We start from the raw sequence: 22539 nt of genomic DNA on the forward strand, positions 1-22539 counted from the left end.
TTCAGCAGCCCAGGGTTTGCGGGTTCGGATCCTGGGCTCGGACCCGTGCACCGCTTATCGAGCCATGCTGTGGGAGGCATCCCACATATAAGATAGAGGAAGATGGGCACATGTTAGCTCAGGGCCAATCTTCCTCAGCAAAACGGGGGAGGACTGGCAACAGATGTTAGCTCAGGGCTAATCTTCCTCCCAAAAAAAAAAAAAACAAATTCAAAGAATTATTGTTAATTTGTGAATGTTTAAAAACACAGCTATTATCTTAGGGATTTTATTTTTAAAATACTCATATAGTTTCCACATTAATAAACAATATTAAAAGCAAATGTCCTTAAAATATTAAATAAATAAATATGAAAAGCCTAACTTAAAAGTATAAATAAGTAAACATAGTATTATAACAGAATTTTTAGTTTTTCCCACAAAATAATTAGTGGAGATGAGAATAAAACATTTGGGGTTTAAATATTTTTATCCCCTTAACATGTCCTCCAACTATAATTCCTATTCTTCTCTATTGTGACAGATTCTTAGATTCACATAAATATTCTGTACATCACAAATTAAGTGGTATGTAAAAAATATTATACAATCAAAACAGTTAAGGAACAATAGATACAAAAAAAGGTTAAAAGAGTAATTACTTTTGTTTTCTGATACAAGTTAAGGTGGCCCTTTCTTGGAAAAGGCCAGCAAATATCCTTAACATTTTATGCCTGTCATACAGGATATATCCTAAGGTGAGTTATCATTAATAGGAAGCATGGGAATCTACTATTAAGAAAAAAAGACTCACTATCAAGACAATACTGAAGGAGCCAAAGCCCACATACCGTGAGCCCTTCTCCTTATCTCAGGTTCGGGGATGCAGGGGGGAGAGTGAAACAATGCAGTCAACTGGTTACTGTTTTATGATTCTCAGCATGGATTCAACAGTGTATACAGAAACATCCAAGGAAGGAATTCAAACAAACTCAAGCCGTTCAAAACCTGAAGAGTATCAATAAATTCATGTTCAATAGTCAGGCTACAAAGTGAAAGAGTGACAATTATATTGTAAATCTGGGCTGTATACACACGTTTTTTTCCTGATGTTATCTGTATGTCTGTTCATAGTAGATTCACCAGATGCTTGCTCACTTTTTGAGGAATTAGTGATTTCAGCCTGTTTTTTGACAGTCAAATATCACATCATAAAAACAGCAATCTCAGGAGCTCAAAGGAAGCCCCTAGTTACGCAGCTAGACCACAACATGTTTCCTCTTCCAAGCTGTCTGGGCATTTTTAGAGGCAGAGGTCCGAGCCCAAAGTGTGTTTTGGTCATTGCGGAATACCTACGCTGCTACTGACTAGAAGATAAAGCCTGTGATGCCATCGTCTATTTTCTACTCGGACTACTAGAAGGTTTCAGCCTACGTTAAAGAGCCATATGTCTGGAACATTTCATCAATATTAATTTCCTTTAAAAAATAAAGGAATTATGAGAGCAAAACGTTTACAATAAACATGTAATATGTTTACATGTTTACCATAATTACATGTGTACATGTTTACAATAAAGATGTAGCTGAGAAATGACAGAAATGCTTCATGAAAATAGTCAGATCTATAACAGTTATATTGTTCAAACAAATGGGTACGAGTTCTAATTTTAATCACTTTTTTTTTTTTTAAAGATTTTATTTATTTATTTTCCCCCCAAAGCCCCAGTAGATAATTATATGTCATAGCTGCACATCCTTCTAGTTGCTGTATGTGGGACGCGGCCTCAGCATGGCCAGAGAAGCAGTGCGTCGGTGCGCGCCCAGGATCCGAACCCGGGCCGCCAGCAGCGGAGCATGCGCACTTAACCGCTAAGCCACGGGGCCGGCCCATCCAGTTCTAATTTTAAAACAGATTTAAAGACAGAAAAAGAGAGAAACTTTTACGTACCATCTTCCCAAAGCACACACAGATACTGTGCCTCTCCATTTATGATCTGAACTCGCTGCATCAGTTGGAGCCAGAAGCTACACAGTGTAATTACACAGAGTTCCCAGTCACAACCGCACTGCCTGATCCAACTCTGTAAGCCACAGAGCTCCCACCCGAGGGTGGTGTACACACTAAGCAATCAACGCAAGCCTGCTGAATGAAGGAACTATCTGATCAAATATCTGCAAGACAGAATTGTACAAAACTTAGTCCTAACACCATTGTGCTGCAGAACCCAAAATACTCATGTTTTCAGATGAATTAAAGGAACCAAAATCTTTCTAATTTGATAATGCAACAAAGAAAAAGTAAAACAAAGCAAAACACAACAATTCGCTCATTCTGGGTAAGGCAACACACTATCTTGCAATAAAGACAATGTACATACAATGTACAGTAAAGGTTGGATAGAACACCAGAGGGACCTCCTCAAGATCCTTTAAGGAGTTTGAGATATACAAGGCATTCACCATCCACTGACAGAGTCAAATGAGAAAAAAGGGAAATAAAACAGCACACTTAACGTAGTAAAGATAAGCTTTCAGGAAGCTTGAGTCTCCAAATACTGCTTAACTGATAATTTTTAAAAATCATAATTACCATGTTATGATCCATGAAGAATTCAAGAAAAAAAATAAAATGCATGCCAAGACAAATAACATAAAACCTAGAAAAATGGTCTAACTAATCAACTAAAATATACAAACAAGTTTTAGGAATCAAAACACTAATGCTTTAATGATTGCCCCTGGGACTTCAGGAAAAAAATAGATTACTGGATGGCAATAGTTTGCAAGACTATATTAGTGGGATTACTTATTTCTTTACTTAAAAAAGTTCATTAATAAAAGGAAACTGCAAATTCTAAGATGAATTAATTCAATTGAAATAAAATCATGATGCCTTCTGATTTTAACTCTTATAATCTATGCCTCAGAGGAAAGGAGGGTAATTTACAGCATTAGATAAACACTGGAGTTTAAAGGCAGACTTAAGTTATCCGAAAATTACACAGTTCTTAGTGAAAAAAAAATCTCTTAAGCAAGATACTAGGACTTTTTCTTTAAGTATCTAGAAAGTTATATTATTTTTAGTTTTAAACCAGTAGGTGCTGTCCAAAATTGAGAATTCAGGATACCATCAATACAAATTTTAAAAAGCTTGACCATTAAAGCACAGGTTGCCCAATCAAAATAGGATAAATGTAATTTTAAAAAACTAACACCAGGATACAGTCATGCGTCACTTAACAACAGGGATACATTCTGAGAAATGTGTCGTTAAGCAATTTCGTAGTGCAAACATCATAGAGTCTGCTTACACAAACCTAGACGTATACAGTCTACTACACACCTAGGCTATATGGTACTAATCTTAGGGACCACCATTGGCCTGCAGTGACTGAAACGCTGTTATGCAGCGCATGACTGTACTCTACTTGTGATTAGATATACGCCATCTACTTTTTCTGGCCTCTTTCTATTGTGTAATTCTTGCTGAACTGAGTGAGCATGTCAGATTTCTATCCTAATCTCACTGTGTGTACAAGTTCTCAACCTAGGCAAGGAATAATTTTAATCTTTTCAAATAAACATCGTTCATTATGTACGATGTTATTTTGTTAAACAAGCTGTCTGGAAAACTATAAAGATTTTGTTTTGTTTCCTTTGCATCAACCACAAGAGAGTGGACTTGTTTAGAATACCAAAGTATTTACTTAGAATACGAAAGTCAAATTCAGCAAAAATCAAACAATGTTGGAGCTGAGAAAAAAAAAAGGGTTTATCTGTTTGAACACAGTGAAAGAAAAGTGAAAACAAACTTAGAAGTCTAGAATGAGGAAGTGCATCTTCTGCAATCACAATATGCTTCCCACCCTTCCGATATGAAATATAAAAAGTGCCGGCAAAAAATACTAAAGACCAGAGAAACGACCTGGCCAAATGATTCAAAAACCACAAAGCATGAGGATACTCCCCCATAAAGCTTAATAAAAGATTAAACAGCTAGTAGAAGAAATGGTGGGGGAAGGGAGGGTAAAAATCTTAACTATATGATAGACTCTAACAGTAATAGTTGAATTCTACAGGTGTAATTAGCAAATTCATTATTTAATCCCAAACTATCATTCTTAACAACAAATAATGAAGTTGACACAAACCCAGTTTTGATGTTAAAAGTCAATGTATAGAGGTCCCTCATGTTCAGAGCAAAGAACAGAAAAAAGCAAAAAACAACAAATGCAAGTGAGAAAAAGAGGACCTTCTAAATCTTCTGTAAACAAGTTTCTACAATAGCACATTGATCACTTTCTTCAGCCTCTGACACACTGGTTTGGGTGTGCAATGTTGATGCATGAGTATGTGGAATACCAGCACAAAGCCAGGTGATGGAAATTATCAGGCTCTCTATGCAAGCTTTTCTTATTTCTCAACTGCATTTATATTCTTTGGGGTTTTAGGGTTTTTTTCCTTTAAGTGAAAATCTCTCCAATGATAAGTTCCAAACCTGTTTTTTAAAAAAAATTGCAGGAACGTCTTCACATTTTATAAACAAAAATACCAGAAATGAAAGAGCTGACAGAAATTCAAGCAGATCCAAATTCAACCATCCATTTTTCATACTTCTCCAAGTCTGCAGCAGAGACAGACTTAGCAATTTTCTTAAGAGCCAATTCAAAGTCTCCTTTGGTAACTGGCATCTGAAGTTCCTCTTTAGAAAGTGCACGGATCTCTTCTGGACTTAAGCCATTGATTCGCCGTCTCATTGCCATTAAAGAGGCATCCCTAAAAATATACCAAAATCAGTGAATACTTACTGTTGCAAATATTTTAAACACTTCCAATTGTAACAAAGTTAAGAGAAAACATTCAAAAGATCATTTTATATGTTTTTACAATGCTGCTCAGAATTTTCCACTTTAGAGACATCCTGAAGGTTCAGGAAAGGTTAAAACAGGATGCAAAGGACTTAAACAAAAAATGTACTATTAATGAATCCTAAAAGTCTAGGTTGGGCTCAGATAGTACTGAACTTCCAGTATACTCAGATAAACTGAATTTTCTTCCCCCACTTTTGCTCTCAAAGACAGCCAAGAAGTTTAGGAAACTGAGGTAGAATTTTGAAATACTGAATTTCACACTTGAAAATGAATATACGGCTAATGTTAAGATAATTCAAACCTTATACTGGTTTGTCTACAACCTAATTAGAGGAGGTAAAGCCAGGAACCTCTCTCTCTGGAACACGAATATATCTACATATAGGATGTGGAATTCCCAACATGGAGTATTTGGGGACAACTAAAGAGATAAAATCTGGCTTCTCCAAACCCCATTTTCAGCTCCATTCTGATCACTTGCAAATAATCAGGAAGATTTGGAAAAAGTGGACAATCACCACTCACAAAAAAAGCTATTAGGAAGCCAAGCCAACCAAAACTTCAAATTTTTTTACATTTTACTATAGTGATAGGAGAAACTTCTGCGAACTTATTATGTGCCACTAAACTTAGATGTACATAGAAAAAATACTAGAAAAAGTGAAAAAAAAGATGTTATGATTTTAAAGAAAGACTACTGATGTCAATTTAAGTATACTTAGGAAAGTAAGAACTCAACGAAAAAAATCCTCTTCACTGAGTGATGTGAAATGTCTAAAAATTATGGCACTAAATGGAAAGGAAAATTTTAATATGTATCTTTCACAGCTCAAACTGATCAAGTTTGTTCATCTGCATGTGGTAAAATAATGCCAACCAAAACTAAATGATATTATTTTATGTTGATGCATCTAGGCTTCAATTCAGGGCTAAATCAACCTTCAGTTGTAAAGGTCATTATTACCACGTTAGGCACAACAATTTCTTAAAAATCAAAGGATCGGAAAGGTGACTGTATTCTTACATAATTATTCATCTAACAATGACCAATGAAGTTATGCAAAAAAAAAAAAAAACAAGACAAATGGGAAATCATTTCAAGGAAATGGGTAGCTGCTGTCATGTCAAGGGCTAATAACTACACTGACTTGAAGACCAGTCCTCCTGCCAAATCTACAACTAACGTCTAAGGTCACAGATCATTAAAAAAAATACCTGCAAACATTAGTTATATCAGCACCAGAATAGCCCTCAATCTTCTCTGCTATATCTTCCAGTTGGATATCAGGATCCAATTCAACCTCACGAAGATTGATCTTCAGAAGCTCAGTTCTTCCTTTTGCTATTAGAAGATTTTTTGTTATGGTTAGATGTTTTACTTTACAAATCATTTTGATGAGAAATCACATATTAACATTCAGGAAAAGAAAGAGAGACTAATGCAAAGAAGAGTCAATAACTGTGAGTCCACTGGTATTATCAATTCATTGCATGACTCACGGAATCATTTAACTTCCTAAGTACCCTGGATGCAATAGCTGAAAACTGAAACAAAACTCAGAGTTTTCCTTATAGATTGTGAAGATACTTGCTATGAGAACAAAGGGTCTGAGATCTTTTATGAAAAATAAAAACATTAGTATATAAGCACCAGAAATGCTTTTAGTAAAAAAATATTTAGCCTAATTTTATAAAAGTAGATTGCATGGAATGTAACACCTATGAATTATTTTGCTCACCTTTTAGTATGATACAGGAAAACATTTCCATAACTCTCATCAGTTGTTTAAAAAAAATTCAGTTTTGGGGCCGGCCCAGTGGCACAAGCGGTTAAGTGCATGCGCTCCGCTGCAGCGGCCTGGGGTTCCCCAGTTCAGATCCCGGGCGCGCACCGATGCACCGCTTGGCAGCCATGCTGTGGTGGCGTTCTATATAAAGTGGAGGAAGATGGGCACAGACATTAGCCCAGGGCCAGTCTTCCTCAGCAAAAAAAGAAGAGGATTGGCAGATGTTAGCACAGGGCTGATCGTCCTCACAAAAAAAAAAAAAAAAATTCAGTTTTCTTCTTCTAGAAATTAACAATTGGCACAGAACACTTTTTAATGTATTTTTTACTTGGAGAGCCAGTCTACAGATATTTGTTGTTCCAGTATGATTGAAATGTATATTGAGTAAGCACAAACAAACTACAGAATTTTTTAAATAAACAATCATACTTGCTGTTTCACTATCAGTTTTACTGGTAAATCTGCTTAATACAGCATACTAAGATAATGCAAAATTAGTATGGATCTGGTTCTCTACTATCTCCTGACACACATATGAAATATAATTTTCCCCAACTTTTATTTTGAAAAATTTTAGAACTACAGGTGGAAAAAAAATCAATGAACACCCATTTACCTTTCATCTAAATTCACCAATTGTCAACATTTTGCCATTACCACTCTCTTCTCCTCTCCTTTCCTCCCCCCTCTTTTTTGAATTGAGAGCTAGCTGTGGGCATCACAACACTTCACCTTAAATTCTTCAGCATGTCTCCTAAGAACCAAGGTATCCATACAATTATCACACTTATCAGGAAATTTAACACTGGGACATTAGTATCGTCTACTACACAATCCAGATTAAAATGTCCTCATTTGTCCCAGGTCTTTATAACTTTCTTAAAAACCATCACATGATACATTTAGTTATCAAATCTCTTTAGTCTTATTTAATCTAAAACAGTTCCCCAGTGTTTATTTTTTGTTTGTTTTGTCTTTCGTGACATTGACAATTCTCCCCCAAATGATCTTATAGAGTCAAGTCATTCCAATAAAGATCCCAACAGGTCTGCTGTGGAACCTAATAGGGAGATACTAAGATGTTTATGAAAATGGAAAGAACCAAGAACAACCAAGACACTCTGGAAGAACAACAGCAAGGTGGGAGGAACTGCTCTATCAGATTTCAGGACGTATTATAAAGCAGTAGGATTCAAATCAGTGTACTACTCTTGCAAAGACAGACAAATAGATCTCTGATACAGAATAGGGAGCCCAGAAGCAGATCAGAGCATATACTATGGACAGCTGATATAGGGGGGAAAGGAGCGTTTTTTCAATAAATGATGCCAGAACAACTGACCATCCACAGGGGAAAAAAAGAAATTGCATCCCATCTCATACCATACATAACAATCAGTGCCAGATATATGACTGATCTAAATGTAAGATGCAAAATTATGAGCATTTTAGAAGATAAAACAGGAAAATATCTTAATGACCTCAGAGTAAGTATTCTTAAAATATATATTCAAAAAATCAACTACAAAGTAAAAGATTGATAAACTGACCACATTAAAATCAGGAACTCCTATTCATCAAAAGAGACTGTAAATACAGTGAAAACACACAAGCTACAGAGTTTGAAAAGCTATCGACAACATATATAAGTAATGAAGGATGTATATCCAGAATATTTAAAGAACTCCTACAAATCAATAAGAAAAAGTCAGGACAATTAATAGAAAACTGGGCAAAAGACTTGAAAAGATATATCACAAAATCCAAATGGCCAATAAATAAAGGAAAAGATGTTCAAATTCTTTCATAATAAAGAAAATACAAATTAAACCACAGTGAGATAGTGCTGCAAACCAAGAGACTGGTATAAATTAAAAGTATGACAATACCAGGTGTTGGAAAAATGTGAAACAATAGGAACGCTCATACACTGCTGGTAAGAATGTAAATTGGAACAACCACTTTGGAAGACAATTGGATTTATTTACTGATGTTTCAGCTATGCAACATGACCTAGCAATTCACTCCTAGGATGGAATGTTCCATCCAGACCCAAAGAGACTTAGGCATTTGCACCATTACACACGTATAGGAATGGTCATAGCAGCATTGTTCATAATAGCCTAAAACTGGAAATAATCAAAATATCCATCAAATAATATGAAAGATACTTGTGGTATAATCACATAATGTATGTTATGGGCTGAATTGTGTTCCACTCCCAAATTCTTATGTTGAAGTCCTAATATCTCAAAATGTGGCTGTATTTGGAGATAGGGCCTTTAAAGATGGTAATTAAGGTAAAATGAGGTCATATGGGTGGGCTCTAATCCAATATGACTGGTGTCTTTATAAGAAGGGGAGATTAGGACACAGCCACACAGGGGAAGACCACATAAAGACACTGGAAGACAACGGCCATCTACAAGCCAAGGAAAGAGGCCCCAGAATGAAACCAATCCTGCTGACACCTTGATCTTGGACTTCTAGCCTCCAGAACTGAGAGAAAATAAATTTCTGTTATGTAAGCCACCAAGTCTGTGGTACTTGGTTATGGCAGCCCCAGTAAACGAATACAATGGAATACCACACAGCAAAAAAAAGGAATTGCATCTACATGTCACAACATGGGTGAATTTTAAAAATATACTGAGCAAAAGAAGCAAGATACAAATGAACAAAATTAGTGTGATTTCATTTATGTAAAATTTAAAAGGAGGTAAAACTATTTGGGGATACATTATTAAGTAACAAAATTATAAGGAAAAACAATAAATTATTTCCATAAAAGGAATAACAGTCATTACCACCAGGGGGCAGGAAAGGAGCTGTGCTAGGGAAGGAACATACCAGGGAGCTTCTGAGGTCTGATAACGCTCCATTTCTTGTCCTAGAAGGTGGTTATATGGTTGTTTGCTTTGCCAATCACCGGATACAGTGAACATTTTAATACATGTTTCTGAATCTGAGTTATATTTCACATACACATACACACACATCCCGCCCTGAAGTAAGACAAAGGAAAGCAACACAAAGAGCAGCCACAGTGGAAAGAGAAGCAAGCAGGCATTATCTGGCATTGTCAGAAAAAAAGAAAAGGCATGACTAGAAAACCTTTACCCTCAGAATTCCTTAATCTGGGGAGCTCCCTATCCTTGACCATCCCCAGCCAATAGGCCTGCAGTTCACAGAGGTACACCACAGGTGGTACAGGGCCAAAGAAGTCCTTTCAGGTGGTCAGCAAAAGGGGTGTGGGAAGAAAGAAGGAAGGGGAGGAAGCTCCTAGGTCTGCTGCTACAGAAGGTGGTTGTGCTCCTGATGCCCCAGGAAGAACTCTGAATTTAACATAAGAGCATCATTTCACAGTGCTCCACACGTAGCAGGTGAATGTTAGTGAAGGAATATCACTTTGTTCTTTTAGTCCCAATGTTAGAATACCACTGTATTTGTAAATCAAATGTTTTACTATGGCCTGCCCTAAGAACTTAAACACCAAGCTTAACATAATGTATTCTCCCACAGAAACGAAGTTCCAGACAGCCAACTTAAATGAACTTTGGAGCACAGACTTGTTCGTAAGCGAGGGCTTTGTGGTACTGAAGCTCAGTAGAAGCATCCTCCTTTTCCCTAGTAACTATGATTTGGGGAAAGTTAACTTTTAATACTGGTTGTATCAGTGATTTCTTAGAATATTCTAAGTAGGATCTGTCAGCTCTATAAAACTAAATTAATGACATTTAATAACCTTGTGAAAGGATTTAACGAGGAGTTAATGTGTTAACAAGATAAAGATCAGTGAATGCCACATAACCAAGTTAATACACATTCTAAATTTAAATTAACATTGTTAGAAGGATCATACACTTCTTGTAACACCAATTCTTCTCAAGTATACTAGGCAGTCCAGCACAGCGCATACAGCGTGTGCTCTGGGGTCAGACTGTCAGGGCTCACATCCCTGTTCTGCCACACTGGATAGAATACCTAACCTCACAGTGCCTCAGTTTCCTCATAAGTAAAATAAAGATAAGAACAGCATCTACCTCACAAGACTGTTGTGAGGGTTAAATGAGTTAACACATGTAAAGCCTGGTCCACAGTCAGCAGTCAATAAATGTTCATTGTCCCATCACCACCACCACCATCAGTCAATCAACAAACAGGATTAAAGGGAGACAAAGAAAACCCAGATCCCTTCTACTAAGGAACATCTGGGAGACAGATAATACAGATGAAACACCCAGGGAAGTAAAGTCCACACAACAGAGATAGGCCAGAGCAAAGAAAACTTCATAGAATTGGCATGCTTTAATGTCGACTTTGAAAAATCAATAAAATTTAAATAGAAGGGAAGAGACAGAACAATCTGGGAAATGGGAGCCCCATAAATAATGACACGGAAGTAGGAAGAAGCATGTGTATATCAGAATGAAAAAAAAAGGAAGTGGAAAAGTACAACAGAGTACTAAGAAATGCAAATAGACACAAATAGGATAGATAAGGTGTGAATTTGCAGTAAAAAAAAAAAGACTCTGACCCTGATGGGATAGGAAATTAGTGTCATTCAGAGTCTAAGACACTTTATGAGGCCTTGGTGGTTTAGGGAGGTTAGGCTAAAAGCAAACTATAACTAAATGAAGGGGCCGGAGAAAGGAGTTCATCAGGCTGACCACGTGGCTGCTGCCACCGTTTAGATGTATCAGGTAAGAAGAGACTTCGTGTGAGGCCAAGCTCCACCTGTGCCCGTTACTTTCCCTTTTGTTGACTACGGTAGATTGTATTCACCAAGACGGCTGCAAGAGTCTCTCTCACCCTACACTTGCTTCGACAATGTGGCCTTGCCCCTCTCCCACCAGAGCTGGTCTAATTCCCCTCCTCTTGACAATGGGGGGGATTGTAAACGCTACAACCCAGACTACAGCAGAAATGACACTACATGACCTCCAAGGCTAGTTTACAAACAGCAATGCACCTTCCACCTTTTCCAGTGGAACAACCACATCTGAAGCCCTGACATACCATGTAAGAAATCTGACTATCCCGAGGCCGCCATGTCTGAGGAGGCCCAGGCCACATGGAATGGACACAGGTAACACGGAGGTGCTCCAGACAGCCCGAGCTGAGGTCCCAGGCTTCAACCACCAGGCATGTGAGGAGACACTCCAGATGATCCCAGGCTCCAGATGCAGAGTCACCCTCAGCCACTGATTCCTGGCTGTGACCCCAGACATCATGGAACAGACACAAGCCATCCCCACAGTGCCCTATCCAAATTGCTGATCCACAGAATCTGAGCAAAATAAGATTGTTTGGAGTGGTTTATTAGACAGCAAGAGTAACTGATACAGTGACTTTCTTTGCCATCAAGTTCTAATTGCCTCTCAATCTTAAATACATTTGCATATTTCTTTATGTAAATTACATAATTTACAATATGCCTTTTTGGGTGGTTTTTCTTGTTTTTTTTAATTGATGTTTTAATAGTTTTTAACATTGTGAAATTTTGGGTTGTACATTTTTGTTTGTCCATCACCATATATATGACTCCCTTTACACCTTGTGCCCACCCCCTACCCTCATTGCCCCTGGTAACCACAATACAGTTTTCTCTCTCCATGTGTTGGTTTATATTCCACATATGAGTGAGATCATACAGTGTTTGTCTTTCTCTTTCTGCCTTATTTCACTTAACATAATACGCTCCAGGCCCATCCATCTTGTTGTAAATGGGACGATTTTGTCTTTTTTTATGGCTGAGTAGTATTCCATTGTATATATATACAATACACCACATTTTCTTAATCCAATCGTCAGTCGAGGGACACTTAGGTTGCTTCCACTTCTTGGCTATGGTGAATAATGCTGCAATGAACAGAGAGGTGCATAAGCCTCTTTGGGTTGTTGATTTCAGGTGCATTGGATAGATTCCCAGTAGTGGGATGGCTGGGTCACAGGGCATCTCTATTTTTAATTCTTTGAGGAATCTCCATACCATTTTCCATAGACGCTGCACCAGTTTGCATTCCCACCAGCTGTGTATGAGGGTTTCTGTTTCTCCACATCCTCTCCAACACTTGCTGTTTTTTGTCTTGGTGATTATAGCCATTCTAACGGGCATGAGGTGCTATCTTAGTGTTGTTTTGATTTGCATTTCCCTGATGATTAGTGATGTTGAACATCTTTTCATGTGCCTATTGGCCATCTGTATATCTTCTTTGGAGAAGTGTCTGTTCATTTCCTCTGCTCATTTTTTGATCAGGTTGTTTGTTTTTTTGTAGTTCAGTTGTGTGAGTTCTTTATATATTATGGAGATCAACCCCTTGTCAGATGTACGTTTTGCAAATATTTTCTCCCAGCTGGTGGGTTGTCTGTTCATCTTGATTCTGGTTTCGTTCGTCTTATAGAAGCTCTTTAATCTGATAAAGTCCCACTTGTTTATTTTTTCTTTAGTTTCCCTAGTCTGGGTAGGCATGTCATCTGAAAAGATTCCTTTATGACCAATGTCAAATAGTGTGTTGTCTATGTTTTCTTCTATGAGTTTTATAGTTTCAGGTCTCACCTTCAGGTCTTTGATCCATTTTGAGTTAATTTTTGTGAATGGCGATAGCAGATGGTCCACTTTCATTCTTTTGCATGTGGCTGTTCAGTTTTCCCAACACCATTTATTGAAGAGACTTTCCTTTCTCCATTGTATGTTCTTAGCACCTTTGTCGAAAATTAGCTGTCTGTATATGTGTGGTTTTATTTCTGGGCTTTCAATTCTGTTCCATTGATCTGTGTGTCTGTTTTTGTACCAGTACCATGCTGTTTTGATTACTATTGCTTTGTAGTATGTTTTGAAGTCAGGGATTGTGATGCCTCCTGCTTTGTTCTTTTTTCTTAGCATTGCTTTAGCTATTTGGGGTCTTTTGTTGCCCCATATAAATTTTAGTATTCTTTTTTCTATTTCTGTGAAGAATGTCATTGGGATTCTGATTGGGATTGCACTGAATCTGTAGATTGCTTTAGGTAATATAGACATTTTAACTATGTTTATTCTTCCAATCCACGTGCATGGGGTATCTTTCCATTTCTTTATGTCATCATTGATTTCTTTCAATAATGTCTTGTAGTTCTCATTGTATAGGTCATTCACCTCCTTGGTAAGATTTATTCCTAGCTATTTTATTCTTTTTGATGCAAGTGTAAATGGTATTATCTTTTTGAGCTCTCTTTCTGTTAGTTCATTATTAGCATACAGAGACGCAACTGATTTGTAGATTGATTTTGTACCCTGCAACTTTGCTGTAGTTGTTGATTTTTTCTAACAGTTTTCCAATGGATTCTTTAGGGTTTTCTATATATAAAATCATGTCATCTGCAAATAGTGCGAGTTTCACTTCTTCGTTACCTATTCGGATGCCTTTTATTCCTTTTTCTTGCCTAATTGCTCTGGCCAAAACCTCCAGTACTATGTTGAACAGGAGTGGTGAGAGTGGGCAGCCCTGCCTCGTTCCTGTTCTCAGAGGAACAGCTTTCAGTCTTTCCCCGCTGAGTATGATGTTGGCTGTGGGTTTGTCATAAATAGCCTTTATTATGTTGAGGTACTTTCCTTCTATTCCCATTTTGTTGAGAGTTTTTGTCATAAATGGATGTTGTATCTTGTCAAATGCCTTCTCTGCGTCTATTGAGATGACCATGTGGTTTTTATTGTTTGTTTTGTTGATGTGATGTATCACGTTGATTGATTTGCAGATGTTGAACCATCCCTGAGTCCCTGGTATAAATCCCACTTCATCATGGTGTATGATCTTTTTAATGTATTGCTGTATTCGGTTTGCCAATATTTTGTTGAGGATTTTTGCATTTATGTTCATCAGCGATATTGGCCTGTAATTTTCTTTCTTTGTATTGTCTTTGTCTGGTTTGGTATCAGGGTGATGTTGGCCTTGTAGAATGATTTAGGAAGTGTTCCATCTTCCTCTATTTTTTGGAATAGTTTGAGGAGGATGGGTATTAAATCTTCTTTGAATGTTTGGTAAAATTCACTGGAGAAGCCAACTGGTCCTGGACTTTTATTTATTGGGAGGTTTTTGATTACTATTTCAATCTCTTTACTTGTGATTGGTCTATTCAGATTCTCCATTTATTCTTGGTTCAGTTTTGGGAGGTTGTATGAGTCTAAGAATTTATCCATTTCTTCTAGATTGTCCAATTTGTTGGCATATAATTTCTCATAGTATTCTCTTATAATCCTCTGTATTTCCATGGTATCCGTTGTAATTTCTCCTCTTTCATTTCTAATTTTATTTACTTGAGCCTTTTCTCTTTTTTTCTTAGTAAGCCTGGCTAAGGGTTTGTCGATTTTGTTTATCTTCTCAAAGAACCAACTCTTTGTTTCATTAATCCTTTCTACTGTTTTTTTGGTCTCAATTTCATTTATTTCTGCTCTGATTTTTATTATTTCTCTCCTTCTGCTGATTTTGGGCTTTGTTCTTCTTTTTCTAGTTCTGTTAGGTGTAATTTAAGGTTGCTTATTTGGGTTTTTTCTTGTTTGTTAAGGTGGGCTTGTATCGCTATGAGTTTCCCTCTCAGGACCGCTTTTGCTGCATCCCATATGGTTTGGTATGGCATATTTTCATTTTCATTTGTTTCCAGATAGTTTTTGATTTCTCCTGTAATTTCATCAATGATCCATTGGTTGTTCAGTAGCATGTTGTTTAATATCCACATTTTTGTCACTTTCCCACTTTTTTTTTCATGGTTCATTTCCAGTTTCATAGCATTATGATCTGAAAAGATGCTTGTTATGATTTCAATCTTCTTAAATTTATTGAGGCTTGCTTTGTTTCCCAACATATGGTCTATCCTTGAGAATGTTCTATGCGCGCTTGAGAAGAATGTGTAGTCAGCTGTTTTTGGACAGAGTGCTCTGTATATGTCTACTAGGTCCATCTTGTCCAGTTTTTCATTTAAGTCTACTATTTCTTTATTGACTTTTTGTCTGGATGATCTATCCATTGATGTAAGTGGGGTATTAAGATCCCCTACTATTATTGTGTTGTTGTTAATGTCTCCTTTTAGGTTTGTTAATAGTTGCTTTATGTACATTGGTGCTCCTATGTTGGGTGCATATATATTTACAAGTGATATGTCTTCTTGATGGAGTGTCCCTTTTATCATTATATATTTCCCTTCTTTGTCTTTCTTAACCTGTTTTATCTTGAAGTCTACTTTGTCTGATATGAGTATGGCAACACCTGCTTTCTTTTGTTTGCCCTTAGCTTGGAGTATTGTCTTCCATCCTTTCACTCTGAGCCTGTGCTTGTCTTTAGTGCTGAGATATGTTTCCTTGAGGCAGCATATTGTTGGGTCTTTCTTTTTAATCCATCCTGCCACTCTGTATCTTTTGATTGGAGAGTTCAATCCATTTACATTTAGGGTAATTATTGATATATGAGGGCTTAATGTTGCTGTTTTGTCACTTATTTTCTGGTTCTTTTGCGTTTCCTTTGTTTCTTGTCCCATTTGTTTCGGACTGCCAATTCAGTTTGGTTGTTCTGTCTTATGACTCTTCTAAGTTTTCTCTTTGTTCATCATATGTGGTTTTGTTTTGATTATATGTTTAGTGGTTACCTTGAGGTTTCTGTAACAAATCTTGTGTAAGAGATATTCCACTATCTGATGGCCTCCTATTTCCTTATACTAAGTCAATTCAATCACTTTCCTCTTCCCCTTCTAAGTCGTTCTTGTTATACCTTATTCTATCTTGTGTTGTGGCTGTGTGTTTACAGTGATGAGGTTAAATTTATTTTTGGTGAATTCTTTCCTTTGATCTTTGATTTTAGTATTTAAGTGGTTGCTAACCTATTCCAGTAAAGATCTACTATTTTTCTGAGTTTATCTACCTATTTTTCTCCTTGCTCCAAGCTTTGTATTCCCTTTCTCTTCTTTTTTTCAGGCCTGAGGGCCTTCTTGAGTATTTCTTGTCGTGGGGGTCTCGTGGCCATGAACTCCCTTAGCTTTTGTTTATCTGGGAGAGTTACTATTTCTCCATCATATTTGAAGGATATTTTTGCTGGATAGAGTATTCTTGGCTGAAAGTTTTTGTCTTTCAGTATTTTGAATATATCATTCCAGTCTCTCCTAGCCTGTAAAGCTTCTCTTGAGAAATCTGCTGAGAGCCTGATAGGAGTTCCTTTGTACATTATTTTTCGTTTTTGTCTAGCTGCCCTTAATGTTGTTTCTTTGTCATTGACTCTGGCTAGCCTTACCACTAGGTGTCTGGAGAGGGCCTTTCCCTGTTGATATATTTAGGTGACCTTGGCTTTGCTTACTGGTATTTCCTGCTCCTTCCCCAGATTTGGGAAATTCTCAGCTATTATTTCCTTGAACAGGCTCTCTGTTCCTCTTTCCCTCTCTTCTCCCTCAGGAATACCTATAATTCTTATGTTACATTTCCTAATAGAGTCAGATATTTCTCGGAGACTTTCTTCATTTCTTTTTAGTCTTAGTTCTCTCTCCTCTTCCATCTGGAGCATATCTGTATTCCTATCCCCTACAATGCTAATTCTTTCCTCCATATTGTCAGCTCTGTTCTTTAAAGATTCCAGATTCTCCTTTATCTCCTCCATTGTGTTCTTCATCTCCATCGGCACTGATTGGTTTTTCTTTATGATTTCAATCTCCTTTGTGAAGAAACTCCTAATCTCACTAAATTGCTTGTCTGTGTTGTCTCGTATTTCGTTGAGTGTTTTTATGATAGCTATTTTGAAATCTCTGTCGTTTAGATTATGGATTTCTGTGTCTTCAGGGTTGGTTTCTGGTGCTTGTCATTTTCCTTCTGGACTAGTGATTTCATGTATCTTTGCATTGTGGTTTCTGTGTTGGCTTTGTTTTTCCTCATCCTGGAAATCTCTGGTTGCAATTTCCACCCGCTGCCACTGCGTGGTGGTAAAGGGCTGTGTAATCTAAGCCCCCTGCGCTCTGCCGTGGTTTTTCCGCTGCAATCCGCAGGTCAGATCGTTTGGTCTGGTCTGCCATAGATCGCTTGGTCTGGTCTGGTCGGCTGAGCTGCAGGGTCTGGTTTGCGGCGGGGGGGGGGGGGGGGGGGGGGGGTGTCTCTGTCTTTTGCCCTCTGGGTCCCTAGCCTGGGGGGCTTCTCGTTCGCCCCTCCTTATGCGCTCTCTGGGGTGCTCAGATGTTGATGGTAGCCCTGTGGCTCTTCTGAGTCCTCTGTGTGGGAGTTTCCCACTGGCTGAGAGAGCCGGAAGAGCTGTTTCCCCCCAGAGGGCCGCCCCTCCCCCCTCTCTGGGAGCCGTGTGGACCGGGATCACTGATCTGATGGGGAGGGAGAGGAGTTCTCCTTACCTCTCCCCACTTCCTCTGGGGGCCCAGCATGCTCCACTCTCAGATGTGCGGCAGTGTGATCTTTCTGATCTAGCTTTTCACTGTCTAGGATTCCGTTGTTGGTCTGTGACTGTTCCTTTTGTTGTATCTTATCGGGGGAAGAGTTCACGGGAAAGCTCACTCCGCCATGACGCTGATGTCACTCCCTCAGCTTTTCTTGTTTTATCTATTCTCATTCTTGCCTTTTCAAACCACTAATTTCTCTTCATGTTGATTTTGTTCATAAAATGTCCTTCAGTTTTTTTACTTTAATATAATCTACTTTTTCTTTCTATTAATTTTACCCTAGATTTCCAAATCATTCCTTCATGTCTCTCACCTTTCCAAATTTTCTTCATTGTTCTGTCTCTTCCAGACCCTTCCATCCTATCAGATGTGCCAGCCACAACAGCTATTCATTTTCAAGCAACCATGCCTTTGTTTCTGTCTTTCTCTATGGAAATTCAGTAAAAATGCAACTTCCTCCATGAAGTCTCCCCTAAGCACCTCAGTTAGAATTTATTACTCCTCATTCTCCACTCCCAAAGTACTACAGAGAACTCTAGTGTCACATGTTACACTGTTTTCATTGCAGTTAGGTTAAGTGTATGCCCACCTTCCAATCACAGAGTGAGTTCTCTAAGGACAAGAATTATACATTATTTACCTTTATATTCCTACAGTACCTAATAAATGTCTTTCAGATAGCAAAGAGCTAAAAGACACCTGTTGAATCCATTAATGCAGATGAAAGAAAAAGAAAGAGTGGAGTTCTAATTATGACTATTTGTTTGGGAGCCCTTTAGGAGAAAGCAATTTCTCAAGTTCTGTTGTCATGAGGTACACACCTTCAGACTAGTAACAAGCAGAGAACCACCCAAAAGTGATTACCTATTACAGACATAACCTCTTTACAAGGGAAAACAAGTTTAGAAGAAAGCCCTTTAGTTGGCCAAATCTATTTTCTTCTCCAATACTTCAAAGAAAACTAAATGCCTACCTTTGTACCATAAAGTGTGTCCTTCCTCCAATACCTAAGCTTTCCTTGGCAGTTTATAAAACTGCTGTCATTAAACATTTTTCCAATTGCATCTTTTTCTCCCTGTTATAGTGAATTAAAGTTCAAAGTACAAAAGTTTAAATGACGTCAGGTCAAGTAGTAAAACATTTCCCCCATCGGTAGTAATTTTTTATTTATAATCATTGTACATGATAGCAAAATTAAAACTCATTTCACATAAATATAGTAGATATCATACACACATTTTGTTTAGAAAGCAAAGAAAAAGAAAAAAAGGGGAAAAAGAGAAAGGGAAAAAGCTTATTAAATCAGAAGTGATAACAAACCACTCTAATTTCAAATCTTCATGTGACTAACATAAGAGTGAGCCAGGCACTAAGGGAGCCACTTCTGGGAAGTATAATGTTCCAGGACAGCTTATAGGTTCTAAATTGAATCACTTCCATTACTGCTTTAAATAAGCTTCTTATTTTGTAAGCTCAATCAGTAAATTCAGCATTGTTTTAAGAAAAAGAAAATTTTTCTTTTTTAAGCAATGAGATTATTAGAATTAATAGAATACATAGTAGTAGCCAGGAAAGACAATACAAGATAGAATCTGTGAGCTAGAAATCTACCAACTAAGTATATTATACAGCCTTGAGATCTAGTTGCAAAAGTGAGTAGGGAATATGTTATAAAAAATTAAGTTTCAAAAGTCAAGGTGAGGCTTCCACTCTGGTCATCATGAAAAAACTGGTACCAGACTTGTCCTTCTATGGTAAACAACTGCAAAACAAAACATAAGAGGCAACTGTTTTCAGGCATTAGCCAACAGACAGCAAAAAATTGTAAATTGGCTTTTTCTTATGTTCTGCCAATAATTTGAGTGTCTTTCAGAACCAAACTGCACACTCTTTAAAGGAAAACAACATAATCCAGACTCCCTACAACATAGAGCATACAATAAAAAGATGACTGGACATGTGAAGAAACAGAAAAATGTGACCTATAATCAAGAAAATTAAAAAGTAACCAATAGAAACAGATGTTCTAGATGTTAGAATTAGCTGACAAAAACTACAAAGCAGTATATTAATTACCTATTTCTGAATAGTAAATTATACTAAAACTTGGCTTAAAATAACAATTATTCTCACAGTTTCTGTGCATCAGGAATTTTGGAGCAGCTTAGCTACAAAGTTCTAGCTTAGGGTCTGTGATGGTTAATTTTATGTGTCAACTGGGCCAGAGTGCCTAGATATTTGGTCAAACATTATTCTAGATGTTTCTGTAAGGGTATTCCGGGATGAGATTAATATTTAAATTGGTAGACTCTGAGTAAAGCAGATTACTCTCCATAATGTGGGTAGACTTCATTAAATCAGTTGAAGACTTGAACAGAGCAAAAGACAGACCTCCCCAGAGCAAGACAGAATTCTGCCAGCAGATGGCCTTTGAACTTGAATTGCCTACCCTGTAGATTTTGGACTTGCCAGTCTCCATAATCACATGAGCCAATTCATTAAAATAAATCTATCTATCTATCTATATACACATTCAATTGTTTCTGTTTCTCTGGAGAACCCTAATACAGGGTCTCTCATGAGGCTGCAGTCAATATACGGGCCAGGATTACAGTCGTACAAAGGCAGCTAACTCACATGACAGTCAAGCTGGTGCTGGCTGTTGGTGGGAGACTTCAGTTCTTTCCCATGTGGGTTTCTCCACAGGCTGTTTGTCCTTCTAGTGTGGTAACTGGCTTCCCCAAAAGCAAATTATTTGAGAGAGGACGAGCCAAGCAGAAACTATCGTTTTTATGATATAGCCTCAGAAGTCATATAGCATCACTTCTGCCATATTCTATCCCTTAGAAGCAAATCACTAAGTCCAATCCATTTTTAAGGGGAGGGGAATTAAGCACCACCTTTTGAAGGGAAAAATCTCAAAGAATTAAAGGAGAAAATAGACAAAATGAATGTACACATGAGGAATCCCAGCAAAGCAATGCAAACTATAAAAAAATAACCAAATGGAAATGCTAGATTTGCAAAACATATCTGAAATAAAAATTTCACTGAACAGAATTAAAAACATATGGGCGACAGCAAAAGAAAGTGTCAGTGAACATGAAGATAAATGAATAGAAATGATACAACCTGAAGAACAGAAAGAAAAAAGACTGAAAAAAAATTTAACAGAGTCCCAGTGACCTGTGCAACAATATCAAACAGTCCAACACACATGCAGGATAAATAAAAAGAAAGCCCCACAGAGGTATACCATAATCAAACTGCTGAAAAGCAAAGATAAATAGAATATCTTAAAAACAACCATTGAGGACAACCACTCAAGAAAACGTCAACCTGTTTTCTAGAGTTAAACATATACTACCACATGACCCAGTTATTTCACTCACAGGTATTTATCCAAGAGAAATGAAAGCATATGACCACACAAAGAATTGAACATGAATGTTGACAGCAGCTTTATTCATAATAGTCTTAAACTAGAAACAATAAAAATATCCATCAATACGAGAATGGATAAATAATCTGTGGTATGGCTATATAATGGAATTGATGAATCTCAAAATAATTATGCTGAGTAAAAGAGGCCAGTCACATCCTAATACATACTGTATGATCCTATTTATATGAAATCCAAAAGAATCTATAGTAACAAAAATCAGATCAGTGGTTGCCTGAGATGGGAAGTGTTGTGGGGAGAGAAAAATGGACTGCAAAGGGGCATAAGAAATCCTTTCATGATTAAAGATATGTTCTGCATCTTAATAGTGGCGTGGTTTCATAGCCACATACAACTGTCAAACTAATCAAATTTTAAATGGATAAAGTTTATCACATATAAATTATTCCTCAATAAAGTTGATTTTAAAAAACAATAGCCAGAGGGAAAAAGATATATTGTATACAAGATACATTACATACAATGATATGAATGACAGCTGATGTCACATAAAAAACAATGGAAGCCAGAAGATGATAGAATGATATCTTTACAAGTACTAAAAGGAAAAACAAAAAAAACCCTCTTCCAATCCAGAACTACGTATCAATCAAAAATATCCTTCAGAAATAAGAGTGAAATAAAGACATTTCAGATAACAAAACCTAAATTTGATGTTAGCAGACCTTAACTAGAAGAAATGCTAAAGGAAGTTCTTTAGATAAATGGGAGATGAACCCAGAAGGAAACTTGGACCTTCAAAAAGGAAAGCAGGGCAGCAGATGCTAAATATGTGAGTATATAGAAAAGACCACTTTTTTGTGCTCCTCTTAACTCCTTTAAGTTTAAACCCCATTATATGGTGGGATTTATAATGTATGTAAACGTAAAATACATGACAAAATAGCACAAAGGCTGGGAGAGGCAAATAGTCCTTACATTTTACATGAAGTGGTACAATATTAGCTCTAAGTTGACTGTGATAAGTTACGGATGCATATTGGAATCCCTAGAGTAACTGCTAAAAAAATACAATTAGGCATAGCTAAAAACCCAATATGGGA

At 37.2% G+C, this 22539-nt stretch overlaps 1 protein-coding gene across 1 annotated transcript in view; it reads right to left on the reverse strand.

Moving 5' to 3' along the window:
• Nucleotides 1-1540: 1540 nt before the first annotated feature.
• Nucleotides 1541-22539, reverse strand: part of KATNAL1 (katanin catalytic subunit A1 like 1) — a 67573-nt gene continuing 46574 nt past the window's right edge. The window contains exons 9-10 of the mRNA XM_058547947.1: nucleotides 6068-6194; nucleotides 1541-4757 (exon numbers count right to left, since the gene is read on the reverse strand). Coding sequence (XP_058403930.1) covers nucleotides 4559-4757; nucleotides 6068-6194 — 326 coding nt within the window. The 3' untranslated portion in view covers nucleotides 1541-4558. The remainder of the gene's footprint in view (nucleotides 4758-6067; nucleotides 6195-22539) is intronic.

Source organism: Diceros bicornis, chromosome 9 (assembly GCF_020826845.1).
Source record: "Diceros bicornis minor isolate mBicDic1 chromosome 9, mDicBic1.mat.cur, whole genome shotgun sequence".
Lineage (NCBI taxonomy): Eukaryota > Metazoa > Chordata > Mammalia > Perissodactyla > Rhinocerotidae > Diceros > Diceros bicornis.